At 57.5% G+C, this 13,709-nt stretch overlaps 1 protein-coding gene across 11 annotated transcripts in view; it reads left to right on the forward strand.

The window, feature by feature from the left end:
• RTEL1 (regulator of telomere elongation helicase 1) overlaps window positions 1-13,709 on the forward strand; it is a 38,643-nt gene that overhangs the window by 13,967 nt on the left and 10,967 nt on the right. For all 11 annotated transcript variants that reach the window (XM_033187143.1, XM_033187140.1, XM_033187145.1 and 8 more), the window contains 6 exons: window positions 1,638-1,703; window positions 3,105-3,255; window positions 7,157-7,195; window positions 7,270-7,348; window positions 8,851-8,948; window positions 9,665-9,720. In XM_033187143.1, the coding sequence (XP_033043034.1) occupies window positions 1,638-1,703; window positions 3,105-3,255; window positions 7,157-7,195; window positions 7,270-7,348; window positions 8,851-8,948; window positions 9,665-9,720 (489 nt within the window). The remainder of the gene's footprint in view (window positions 1-1,637; window positions 1,704-3,104; window positions 3,256-7,156; window positions 7,196-7,269; window positions 7,349-8,850; window positions 8,949-9,664; window positions 9,721-13,709) is intronic.

The raw sequence follows: 13,709 nt of genomic DNA on the forward strand, positions 1-13,709 counted from the left end.
CACTCCACAAACACGTGTGGCGAACAGCCGAACCGGGAGAAGGGAAGACGTGTTCAAAGATTTGTGTGTGGCCAGGCGCAGTGGCTCACACCTGTAATCCCAGAACTTTAGGGGCCAAGGCTCAGGGATCGCTTATGCCCAGGAGTTTGAGACCAGCCTGGGCAACACAGGGAGACCCCATCTCAAAAAAAAAAGAAAAAAGGGGAAAAAAAAGACTTCAATGTGCAAGTTTACCAGAGCTTTGTTTACAGTTGCCAGAACTGGGAAGCAGCCCACGTGAGTCCATCCACTGATGAGTGGACAAACCGTGGTTCGCAAACCCCAGCAGCAGCCGTGGGCATGGGCTGTGGTCACACAGCAGCAGGGAGCCAATGAGTCTCAGATGTGCTAACCCAGAGAGGCCAACTGAGGAGGACCTACTGTTTTTTGTTTTTTGATTTTTGTTTTGAGACACAGTCTTGCTCTGTGGTGCAGGCTGGAGTGCAGTGGTGTGGTCTTGGCTCATTGCAGCCTCCGCCTCTCAGGTTCAAGCAGTTCTCCTGCCTCAGCCTTCCGAGTAGCTGGGACCACAGGCAGCCGCCACCACACCCGGCTAATTTTTGTATTTTTAGTAGAGACGGCATTTTGCCATGTTGGCCAGGCTGGTCTCAAATGCCTGACCTTGTGATCCACTCACCTTGGCCTCCCAAAGTGCTGGGATTACAGGCGTGAGCCACCGCATCTGGCTGGACCTACTTTTTTATTCCATTTATATGACGCTGTATTAATAGAAAAGGCAGAGGTGGGGCTGATGGTTATATGGTGCACTTAACTGCCAGAACTCAGTATACTTAAAATGGGCATCTTAATGTGTGAAAATTTAAAAGTACCAAAGCTGGACCCCACCCCAGCTTGCTCCCATGACACTCTGTGGGTGGGACCTGGGAGTTGGATGGTTTTTTTTTTTTTTTTTGAAATGGAGTCTCACTCTGTCGCCTAGGCTGGAGTGCAGTGGTGCAATCTTGGCTCACTGCAACCTCTGCCTCCCAGATTAAAGCGATTCTCCTGCCTCAGTCTTCTGAGTAGCTGGGGTTACAGGCGCACACCACCACGCCCAGCTAATTTTTGTGTTTTTAGTAGAGATGGGGTTTCACCATGTTGGTCAGGCTGGCCTCAAACTCCTGACCTCGTGATCCGCCCACCTCGGCCTCCCACAGTGCTGGGATGACAGGTGGGAGCCCCTGCGCCCGGCCTGGAGTTGGGTTTGTAAGTCTCCCTAAGTGGAGCCGGGGCAGAGAACTGCTGGGTCTGGGTCTTCCTGGCTCCTGTGGTCTGTGGCTGGCTGACTGCGGTGGCCGGGGGCTCCCAGGACGTCGTGGCCGTCTGTCTCGCTGAGCGTGGCGCGTGCCTTTCCATGCCGTGTGTGGCGTCTCCCGGCGTGGCGAGCTGCTGCTCAGGGTGGGGTGGTGTTGCCAGGTTGCCATCCAGATCTGGCCCGTCCTCTCCACGTCGCCGGCGTTTGTTGTCTGCACTTGCGATGTTCGGTGCCGCCCGCACGTGCCTTGGTTTCCCTCTTTCCTGCCCCTGTGAGCTCTGGCACTGGTCCCTTCTCTTCCTCCTGTGAGCTCCAGCACTGGTCCCTTCTCTTCCTCCTATAGAGCCGCAGAGCACACAGCATTGACCTGAAGGGAATGGTCGTGATCTTTGACGAAGCTCACAATGTGGTGAGTCTCCACTGCCTCTAAACGCCTCCTGTTTCTTCAAGAACAGCACAAACCTTTCTGGAGGGGCTCTGGCCAAACCCTTGCAGCCCTCGGCGCCCGGGACTGAGGACTGAGCACCCCAGGAGCTTCTGCACCCCGTCCCACTCTGATCCGATGCCTCTGCTGGGGCTGGAGACTGGCCAGCTGGGCCAGGGACCTGTCCCTCAGGCGCAGGGCCCCTATAGGCCGCTCCCCAGACCCCTTTCCTCCAGCCAGCTAGGGGTCAGCCTGGGTCAGGGATGTCTCCTCTGCCCTCGGCTTCTGTCACCAGGGCAGCAACAGGCGTGTGGTCTCGCCTGCGGTGTCTCTGCCCTTCCGGCCACATGGCCTGAGTCTGAGGCAGGAGAATCGCTTGAACCCTGGAGGTGGAGGCTGCAGTGAGCCAGGATCACACCACTGCACTCCAGCCTGGGTGACAGAGCGGGATTCTGTGTCCAAAAAAAAAAAAAAATGTTGACTGGGCGCAGTAGGTCATGCCTATAATGCCAGCACTTTGGGAGGCCGAGGCGGGCGGATCATGAGGTCAAGAGATCAAGACCATCCTGGCCAACATAATGAAACCCCATTTCTACTAAAAATACAAAAATATTAGCTGGGCGTGGTGGTGGGCACCTATAGTCCCAGCTACTCAGGAGGCTGAGGTGGAGAATTGCTCGAACCCGGGAGGTGGAGGTTGTAGTGAGCCAAGATCACACTATTGCACTCTAGCCTGGTGACAGCGAGACCCTGTCTCAAAAAAAAAAAAAAAAAAAAAATTGGCAACTCCAGTGAAATAATTGTTTGTTTTTTGAGACAGGGTCTCATTCTGTCATCCAGGCTGGAGTTCAGTGGTGCGATCTTGGTCCACTGCAACCTCCACCTCCTGGGCTCAAGCCATCCTCCTACCTTAGCCTCCCAGGTAACCGGGACTACAGGTGCACACCACCACGCCTGGCTAATTTTTGTATTTTTTGTAGAGATGGGGTTTTGCAGCATTGCCCAGGCTGGTTTTGAACTCCTGAGCTCAAGTGATCTGTCCACCTCAGCATCCCAAAGGGCTGGGATTACAGGTGTGAGCCACCGCACCTGGCCTGAAATAATCGTTTCTAAATATTGGTGTGGGCCAGACAGTCGTGTTTGGACCTACTTGTGGCCTGGCCTTAGAGACCCCAGGGCGTGGCTTTAGGGACTTGGCTGTCAGCCTCCTGTGCCTTCTGCACCCCAACCCCATTCCTGCTTTCTGGAACCCCCAATCCTATCCTGCTCTATGGTGATCCTGGTATGCTTGGGCCCCCGATCCTGTCCCGCTCTGTGGTGATCCGGGTGATTTGGGCTCCCGATCCCATCCTGCTCTGTGGTGATCCGGGTGTGCTTGGGCTCCAGGAGAAGATGTGTGAAGAATCAGCATCCTTTGACCTGACCCCCCATGACCTGGCTTCAGGACTGGACGTCATAGACCAGGTGCTGGAGGAGCAGACCAAGACTGCGCAGCAGGGCGAGCCCCACCCGTTCAGCATGGACTCCCCCAGCCCAGGTGCGTTCATAGACGGGCTGCTCGGTCCTGAGGCCTGCGCTGCTGCAGGGGGCAGCCTGCCCTGTGGCTGTGTATGGTCGGCCTGGGCACTATCTGTTCAGGCTGGCACTGCAGGGCACCCACTTCTCTCAGAGGCTTCTCGGGTGTGAATTGTTTGGGGTCCTGTAGGCTGTGGAAAGGCTGGTATCGTTCAGTAGTTCTGGTACTTTCCGAAGACCTATGTCTTCTCCCAGCCAGTGTCAACTTGGCCTCTACTGTGCGAAATTGAAAACTATACTTTGTGAAGCTGAGATGGGAGCATCGCTTGAGGCCAGGAGTTCGAGACCAGCCTGGGCAACATAGTGAAACCTCGCTTCTACCAAAAAATTAGCCAGGTGTGGTGGTGTGCTCCTGTGGTCTGAGCTTTTCTGGAGGCTGAAGTGGGAGGAGCTCTTGAGCCCGGAGGCAGAGCTTGCCCTAGATGGCTCCACTGCACTCTAGCCTGGGCGACAGAATGAGGCTGTCTCAAAAAAAAAAAAAAAAAAAAAAAAAAAAAAAAACAGTAAAACGAAATGTATTCACTGTAAGGGCGTCTTGCATTTTAAATGACCTACACGTCGGGCGCGTATCACTTGCTGTGCCTGTAGCTTCCTTCCCAGGGTTTGTGCAGAGGCGTATTTCCACACAGCGCTAGTCATGGTGTACGTGGAAAACATGGAAACCCTTCTGTGATGTGGTCAGTTGGTCTATATTGTCTATGTTTTCTTTTTTTTTTTTTTCTGAGATGGAGTTTCACTCTTGTTGCCCAGGCTGGAGTGCAGTGGTGCGATCTTGGCTCACTGCAACTTCCACCTCCCGGGTTCAAGTGATTCTCCCGCTTCAGTCTCCCAAGTAGCTGGCATTACAGGTGCACGCCACCACGCCCAGCTAATTTTGTATTAAAAATACAGAGTCAGGGTTTCTCCATGTTGGCTAGGCTGGTCTCAAACTCCAGGTGATCTGCCCACCTCGGCCTCCGGAAGTGCTGGGATTCCAGGCGTGAGCCACCGCGCCCGACCTTTGTCCACATTTGCTGCGTGGCCTCTGTGAACAGCTGACTAGGAGTCTGTGAGTATCTTCCTCAGTTCTGCTGTGACTTGCGTGTGAACGTCTCCAGCATCGGCCGGGCGCGGTGGCTCAAGCCTGTAATCCCAGCACTTTGGGACGCCGAGACGGGCGGATCACGAGGTCAGGAGATCGAGATCATCCTGGCTAACATGGTGAAACCCCGTCTCTACTAAAAAAATACAGAAAACTAGCCAGGCGAGGTGGCGGGCGCCTGTAGTCCCAGCTACTCGGGAGGCTGAGGCAGGAGAATGGCGTAAACCCAGGAGGCGGAGTTTGCAGTGAGCTGAGATCCGGCCACTGCACTCCAGCCTGGGCCACAGAGCGAGACTCCGTCTCAAAAAAAAAAAAAGAACGTCTCCAGCATCAGCTTTCCTCATTTTCCTCTAAAATCACACATGTGGACGGACACCATGGGGACCCTGGACCCTGGGCAGCCTCGTCCTCACCCTTCTCACCAGGGTGGCTGCTTGGTAGAGAGTGAGTTTGCAAACTTGGCATTTGTTCTGGCTTTAGGATCCCTTTATATATATACATATATTTTAAGCGACAGGGCGTGACTCTTGCCCAGGCTGGAATGCGGTGGCACGATCTTAGCTCCCTGTAGTCTCGGCCTCCTGGGCTGATGGGGTCTTCCCTTCTCACCTCTTAAAGCACCGGGACCGCAGGCGGTCACCACTGCCATCAGATCTCAAGACTGCCACGCAGGGCGCTGCAGGGGGGAAGGGGTTCCTGGGACTTTGAACGCTCCACCTCCCTCTTCTCCGCAGTCCCCCAGCCCCACCTCTTTCCATCCTCTGCCCGGCGCAGGGTGGGGAGAGTGACAGGTCTCCTTCCCGCATCCTGGCAGCTGCCCTTTTGTGGGTTATATGACGTGGGAGAAACACCCCCGCCCAGGGCTGTGTGAACATCGCCACGGGGCCTTCTCCACTCTTCAGTTCTGTTAGTTACTTGATGTGCAGGGCTTTTTGTTGTAACAAGTGGGGGACGTGTGGTGAGGTGGGCTTCTGCCATCTCATTCAGGACTGGAACTTCAGTTTTCATCCCTATTTGTTCCCCTACCCCTTTGGAGATGGGGTCTCGCTCTGTTACCCAGGCTGGAGAGCAGTGGTGCCATCAGGGCTCCCTGCAGCCTCCTCCTCCTGCAGCCTCTGCCTCTTGGGCTCAAGCGATCCTCCTGCCTCGGCCTTCCAAACTCCTGGGACTACAGGCATGCGCCACCATGCTTGGCAGGGTCCATTCTTTTCCTGACACTTTATTTATTGAAGAGCCCGGTACGAGCGTCTGGTTTGCATGATCTGGTTTGCGTGATCTGCGGAGTCTGAATCTGGGTATGGGAGGGGCAGTCACACGAGTTCCCTGGTCTCCTCGTCTCCTCTGCACTTAGGTGCCCTTAGGTGGCTTGAGGACCCCAGTTAGACTGGGGCCACCCTTTGCCTGGCTCCAGGCGGGATGTCCTTTCTATCAGGAGGCTCACAGCATCTGCTTTCCAGTTTCTTCCGATGTTAACATTGTTGCTGCTGAACATCTGACTCTGTTGATTATTGGGGGATTGCAAGATGGTAGTGTGCCAATTCTGTTGCTTAGTCAGTTAGCAGGAATAATCTAGGACCATGCTCTGCATCACCTCAGCTGTGTGGTGATCCCATTCACACAGGAAAGGCAGGATAAATGCTGGCTGTGGGCCGGGTGTGCTGTCCCACACCTGTAATCCCAGCACAGGCGGGCAGATCACGAGGTCAGAGATTGAGACCATCCTGGCCAACACGGTGAAACCCCGTCTCTACTAAAAATACAAAAAACAAAACATTAGTGGGCCGTGGTGGCGCGTGCTTGTAATCCCAGCTACTGGGGAGACTGAGGCAGGAGAATCACTTGAACCCGGGGGGCGGAGGTTGCAGAGAGCTGAGATCGCACCACTGCACTCCAGCCTCACAACAAAGTGAGACTCTGTCTCAATAATCAATCCATCAATCAATCAAACGTCATCAGTGAATGTGTATGAGCGTGTAGGGATTGGTCCTGCTCCGCGCGCCATCCTGAATCTCACTCCTGACCCCCCGTTGCTCCACCTCGAGGTGTTTTCATGTGGTCTTGACCCCGGCAGTTGTGGCCTCTTTGCTGTCTGGGAGTCAGGATTTTTCACACTCATGTCCTGCTCCAGACCTGGAATCAGCCAAGTCTCCAAGAAGCTCTGGTTTCTTTTCCTGCATGGTGGTATTTCAGGAGCCGCGATGCGGCACCAGGCTAGTCATGGTTACTGGGTTGGTCATTGTTACTGGGTGTTTTTGTGGAGATACATCCATACACACAGATGTGTTCACAAATGTTAACTCTGAAGGTAAAACACCTGGCCGGGCACAAGGGCTCACTGGTAATCCCAGCACTTTGGGAGACCGAGACGGTTGGATGACCTGAGGTCGGGAGTTTAAGACCAGCCTGGGCAACATGGTGAAACCCCATCTCTACTACAAATGCAAAAATTAGCCGGGCGTGGTGGCACACGCCTGTAGTCCCAGCTAGTTGGGAGACAGACACGCTTGAACCTGGGACACAGAGGTCGCAGTGAGCAGAGCGAGCGCCGCTGCACCCCAGCCTGAGTGACAGGGTGACATCCTGTCTCAGAAATAAACAGATAAATGAAGGTGAAACGCCTTCTCTTGGTGTCTGCAGTTTGGATTGGCTGGCATGGGCTCTGTAGCCTCTTCCTTCCCCGGTGGTGTCCTTTTCTCCATGCCGGGAATCCTGGTTCTCAAGGGCGGGGTTGTTGGCCTGAGCGTGACGCAGACTGTGCCTCTGCTGCCTTTCTCTTGCCCAGGGCTGAACATGGAGCTGGAAGACATTGCAAAGCTGAAGAGTAAGTGCTGCCCTCCCCACCTTCTTGCGGCCGGGTGGAGCCTCCCCCTGATGCCTCCTCAACCCGACCTGCAGTGATCCTGCTCCGCCTGGAGGGAGCCATCGATGCCGTTGAGCTGCCTGGAGACGACAGCGGTGTCACCAAGCCAGGGAGGTGAGAGGCGGGGAGCCAGCTGCTTCACTACAGATAGGCCGTGGTGCAGTCCTGGGCTGTCACACCAGTGAGGCCTGTTTTCAGGCCCGTTTTCCCTTTTTGAGACCTGGTAGGAGCGGTTTGCATGATCTGGTTGTTGAGACATTGAGAGGAACAGCACACGCATCCACGGAACAGCACACGCATCCACGGAACAGCACACACTCCCACGGAACAGCACACACACCCACGGAACAGCACCCACGCCCCCACGGAACAGCACCCACGCCCCCACGGAACAGCACACACACCCACGGAACAGCACCCACGCCCCCACGGAACAGCACCCACGCCCCCACGGAACAGCACACACACCCACGGAACAGCACCCACACCCCCATGGAACAGCACACACACCCACGGAACAGCACCCACGCCCCCACGGAACAGCACACGCACCCATGGAACAGTACCCACACCCCCACGGAACAGCACACGCACCCACGGAACAGCACACGCACCCACGGAACAGCACCCACGCCCCCACGGAACAGCACATGCATCCACGGAACAGCACACGCACCCACGCGGGGCCACTGGGTTTCCTACAGTTTCTCCTCCTCCAGGCCTTTCCCTGGACTCTGGTCCAGTCCCTTGTTTGAGCACAGGTGCCTGTTAGAATGAGACCTTCTTGTTAGGACGATGAGTGTCCCAGCCACCACCTCTTCTGGACTCCGGGAGGCCTGGAACATTCTGAAGGCTCCGTGGGTCTCCTGTCTTCTTCACAGCCAGGGTAGCAGAGTTTGTTGTCTGTCCTGCAGGCAGATGAGGAGTCAGGACTGGGGCCTGTGTGGGGGCTCTACTGAGTGCACAGCCGCTGAGGCGAGCGCGTTCTGCCTGAGCGCCGACCTTGTGGGGACTCCCAGTTGCTTCCAGGTGGAGCCAGTGTCCTCAGCGTAATGCTCAAGGCTCTGGTGTGGCTCCTTGGCCACCCTGCACCCCCAGGGGCCCCTCCTGTAGCTTCTGCTGCCGCCATCACTGTCACTTTCCAAGGCTTTGGGGACTCTGCCCAGAGCCACTGCCTCCCAGAAGCCCCTGACGACCCCGGGCGACCCCATCCCTCCCCTCTGAGGACGGGGCTTCTTTTCCTTGGTGCTGTGCTCATGCTGGCCAGGCCTCCTCTTCCCATCTGGAGGCTCCTGAGGGCAGAGGCCTCTCACCCCCAATGCTAGCGTCCCCTGGAGGGCTCCGTTTGTTTCCGAGGGTAGGAAACTTCCACAGTTGCTGCCTTCAATTCCCAAAGCTGCAGCCTGTTCCCCGTCCAGGCTCAAGCCTGCCTTCTTCTCGGCAGCTACGTCCTCAAGCAGCCTGATCCCCCTGCCAGGCTCGAGCCTGCCTTATTCTCCGTTCCCAAAGCTGCAGCCTGATCCCCCTGCCAGGCTCGAGCCTGCCTTATTCTCCGTTCCCAAAGCTGCAGCCTGATCCCCCTGCCAGGCTCGAGCCTGCCTTATTCTCCTCGGCAGCTACATCTTTGAGCTGTTTGCTGAAGCCCAGATCACATTTCAGACCAAGGGCTGCATCCTGGACTCACTGGACCAGATCATCCAGCACCTGGCCGGACGTGAGTGCTGGGGCGGGGTCTTTGGTGTGGGCAAACATGGTGTAGGGGGTGCAGCAGGCCTCCATCCCGGCAGTCAGGGCTCCCCTGGCCATCACCTGGCCGTCAGCAGGAACAGGCTCACAGAACCTCACCTTCTAATCGGGGCGTGGAGGTGTTAGTGCTGGTTGCCCACTGCCGTAGAGCCTGTCTCAGTTCTGCAGCTGGCGGCTTCGTCCTATAGACTCATTCCATTATTCCCCTTTTAAGGAAGAGCAGCCCAAGGCCCTGGCTGGGTTGTGGGGCCTCTGGCTTCTCCACACACCCCGAGTTCTACTTCTCAGAGCTGTGGGGTCCAGAGGCTTTGCCCAGAGGCAGTGTCCCCATGGGCTGCTCTGGTTTGAGATGCCGGGCCCAGCGGGTCTCTGCTGTGCTCCCAGGTGCTGGGGAGGGTGGCTCTCGCTGCTTCAAACCTTAGGTGACCACAGAGCCTCTTTTTAAGTTCCACCGACCCCCTTGGAGACTCTGTCCCTGCCTGGCTTCTCTCCTGGCTGCTGGGAAGGGCAGGCGAGCTGCCCGCCCTGAGTGGACACTGCGCTCCACCCTGGGCCCCCCGTTGGGCAGGAGATGGAGCTTGGCAGTCGGGCTGAGCTGGCTTATGGCTAGAAGGGCCGGGGCTGGGGTGGGGGCCTCCCCTGCCTGCAGTGTGGGTGTCAGCGCCCAGCATGCTGCCTCCCCAGGTGCTGGAGTGTTCACCAACACGGCCGGACTGCAGAAGCTGGCGGACATCATCCAGGTGGGGCCTGCTCCTCTGGCGTCTCCTTCCCTGATGGAAGCCGGGCGGGTGCCTTCTCCTGCTGTATTAGTTACTGATTCTAGACGTGGGGGTGGGAGCACAGCCCCCACACCACCTGTTTCCGATTGGCAAACCCTTGGCTCCTTTCCTGTGACCCAAACCCACACTGGGCCTCCCGCGGGGATGGGGGAGGACGAGGTCTGGTGGTACATGCTCAGGGTGACGCTGGTGGGGGAGGACGTGAAGGGGAGTGGGAGCCAGGGAGCGGCTCCTGCCCTGTCTGCGCCCTCAGGCCAGGGGGGACCCACGCCTGGCAGCCCCAGCTGCACGCAGATGAAGAGCTCTGGACACACGCAGCTTCCTGAACAGCTTCTCCAGGGACAGACGAACGGGGACTCTGCAGGTTGCCAGCGGGGCTGTCCCTGCGAGCCCAGGATGGGGGTGCGGCCCTGGCCCCCTTCTCCTTGGCCCCGTTCTGCCCTGCGATGCCTGTCCCCTCCCATGTGAGGTTGCTCCTGGCTCTGTGCCTATGGCAGCACCCGCTTTCCCTGATGCAGGGGTGCCTGATGCAGGGGTGCCTGGTGCAGGGGTGCCTGTGCGGTTTGTGGAGGGCAAGCCCCAGTTTTGGGTGCTCTGGGCACAGACTTGCCTCTCCTGGGCCTCGGTGCATTTTTTAGAAGCAGACCCACAAGTCCCTGACTGGGAGGCCATCAGTCCTTGGGGAAACCGAGGCACAGGTGGCTGTGTGGAGCCGTGTGAGGCCGCCTCTGTGCTGCCCACACTGAACCTCCTGGCCACATGAGATCATGGCAGGGTTAGGTGGGGCTGCCCAGCTCTGTGACAACGTCACGAGTGTCCGCCTGGGTTGGGGGGTGCTCGAGCTGGAGGAGGCCGCAGAAGAACCCTGGAATGTATGGTCGGCCTGTGCACATGGTGCGGTGCTCTGTGCGTGCTGCTGGGCGTGGAGCTGCAGGCCCCAGGACGACCAGGCACTGCCTTCTTCACAGATGCGGCTCTAAGCGGGGGCGACACCTGGGCAGGGACCAGGTGGGGTGGGCACAGCAGGTGGCGCGGCCCAGGCTCAGCCCTACCTCCACCGTGGCCTTCTCTGCAGCCGGCGACTCCACAGCCTGTGTCTTCTCTGTGTGGCAGCTGGGGCTAGAAAGACGGCACTGCCTTGTCTCCCAGCTCCTCCCCAAAGGCACGGTGGGCATCCCAGGGCCAGACCCCTCTCTCTGTGGTTCCTGCCTGCCAAGGGCTGCTTTGCTGTCCCGCCTGGAATATGGTTGGCTCTTCAAGCAGGAGGCCATGCACCTGCCAGGCGGACCTGCTTCCATGTCCTGATGGGTCACTGCAAATCATCTCCAGCACAAGGCCATCGAGGCAGCCCTGCAGCCCAGGGCCTGGAGGGCAGGTGTGAGCTGGCCCGGGCCTGCCCCTCCCTGGAATGTGGCTTCCCAGGCTCCATTATGGAGAAGTCTCCACACTCTGGAAGCAAATCCTGCTCACCCCATTGGTTTGGAATTTCCTTTGGCTGCTGCTCTTAAGTAGCCACTGGCAGATGACTCAGCTCCTCCCAACCCTGGGGGCTGCGCACCGTGTTCACCCGCGGCTGCTCCTGAGTCCCTGCAGGTGTGGGCGCTGCTCATAGGGCTGGTGCTGGGCTGGACTTGCAGCCCTGAGGCACAGGTGACCCTGGGGACAGAGTGGGGCTAGAGTGGGGCTAGTGGCCCCAGGAAGAGGTGGGATGCATAGTTCAGTTGGAGGCAACTCCAGGCAGGGCCAGGCTGTGTGCTGGGGAGGTAGCGCTTAGCTGGAGGCAAACTGGGCAGCGCTGGCCCGTACTGGGGAGCCAGTCACCGCTGGGCCCGTGTGAGACTAGTGGGTCCCTTTCCTTCTCTGCCTGAGCTGCCCTGGGGCTGAGGCACGGGGGGGTTTGTGGTGGTGTTTTTTTGAGACAGAGTCTCGCTCTGTCACCCCAGCGGGAGTGCAGGGCCTTGTCACCAGCTCCCTGCAGCCTCAGCCTCCTGGGCCCAAGCCGTCCTCTTGCCGCAGCCACCTGAGTAGCTGGGAACACAGGCGTGCACCGCCACGCCCGGCTAATTTTTAAAGCTTTTTTGTGGAGATGGGTCTTGCCATGTTGCCCAGGCTGGTCTCAAAGTCCTGGGCTCAGGCAGTCTGCCCACCTTGGCCTCCCAAAGTGCTGGGATGACAGGGAAGAGCGTCCAGCCCTGCCCAGCAGAGGGCTTTTTGAGGGACACTGTTTCCTGAGGCAGCCTCAGCCCTGCTTGTGGTAGCCACTGGTGTCGCGGTGAATTTGTTCTGCTGTTTCCATCCCTGTGGGCCAAATGCTTTGGTAAAATGCAAGGCCCTGTATTTAGTTGTCTTGACAGTGAAAATGGCTGGGAAGGAAGGAAGGAATGGAAGGAAGTTTCTCTCTCCTGTGCATACCCAGGCACGTGCACACATGCCCAATCCACGCACGCTGCCAGTCTGTGTCCCAGCCGTGGTGTCTGCCCCCCGGTGTTCTCTAGTTCAGCTTCTCTGCATTTCTGTGAACGATTCCGGCTTCTTGATGTTCCCGGAAGAACTCCCTCAAGTCTGTGGCTTCGTCCGTCTCCAGGGCTCTGACGGCGGCTTGGCTGACATGGCCGCTCTGCTGAGCCCGCTGGGGGCTTCGCGTTCCTGTTCTGGCCATTTTCGGCTCTTTTTCCAGAACGGTCATCACGCGCTCTTTTCCTAGTGCAGGCATCGTCCCTTTCCCGTTGATTTGCAGGGTTCTCTGTAAGATCTGAGGAACACGTGCCAACGTATTCTCTCCTGGTCTCGTGCTGGTCATTTTTTCCATTTTCATGACAGGTTTGGTGAATAGATGTTTCCTTGTCATCAGATTTTTGTCCTGAGCTTGTGCCTCCCGACCAAGATGCTAAACTGGGTCTTGTGTGTTCTCCAAACTGCACTGTAGGGTAGCGGAGCTTTGTGTTGGGGCCTTCGTGCCTTCCGGCGTCACCTGTGGGAGTGTGAAAGGCAGACTCTATCTGGATTTTTCCCAGCACGCCACACCGGTGGTTCCGTGTGCTGACCGAGTGGCTCGGCTTCTGCCGACTCCGCTGGGCACCTGCCACACTGTTTTCCTCACGGTTTTGTTCATGGTGGTTTTGTCGTAAGTTCTGGTGTCGGCCAGAACCAATTTCTTTTTTTGTTTGTTTTTGAGACAGAGTTTCGCTCTTGTCGCCCAGAGTGGAGTGCAGTGGTGCGATCTCGGCTCACTGTAACCTCCGCCTCCTGGGTTCAAATGATTCTCCTGCCTCAGCCTCCTGAGTAGCTGGGATTACAGGCGCCTGCCACCGCGCCCAGCTAATGTTCATATTTTTAGTAGAGACGGGGTTTTGCCGTGTTGGCCAGGCTGGTCTCGAGCTCCTGATCTCAGGTGATCCTCTCGCCTCTGCCTCCCATAGTGCTGGGATTACAGGTGTGAGCCACTGTGCCTGGCCTCTTGTTCTTTTTAAACCTGCCCTGATGTTTTCTCCATGATGCATGTTGGAGTCAGCCTGTCTGCTTCCTTTAAAAATCTTCCTGTGATTTTGACTGGAATGGGTGGAATTCCTGTGTTTTTGAGTCAGTGTTTCTCTGTTGCCCAGTCGAGTGCAGTGGGACCATCACAGCTCACTGCAGCCTCAACCTCCTGGGCTCAGGGGATCCTCTCAGCTCAGCCCCCCAGGTAGCTGGGACCACGGCACAGGCCACCACGCCCGGCTCAGCTCAGCCCCCCAAGTTAACTGGGACCACGGCACGGGCCACCACGCCCGGCTAGTTTTTGTGTTTTTTTGGCGGAGACCCTGGGGTTGCACCATGTCACCCAGGCTGGTCTCGAACTCCTGGGTTCGGGCGATCCGCTCCTCTTGGCCTCCCGGAGTGCTGGGATTACAGGCGTGAGCCACTGCACTAGGCCATGTTGAATTTCTAGATTAATTTGGGACCCTTAGGGG

Source organism: Trachypithecus francoisi, unplaced genomic scaffold (assembly GCF_009764315.1).
Source record: "Trachypithecus francoisi isolate TF-2019V2 unplaced genomic scaffold, Tfra_2.0 Lachesis_group21, whole genome shotgun sequence".
In the NCBI taxonomy this organism is placed as follows: Eukaryota; Metazoa; Chordata; class Mammalia; order Primates; family Cercopithecidae; genus Trachypithecus; species Trachypithecus francoisi.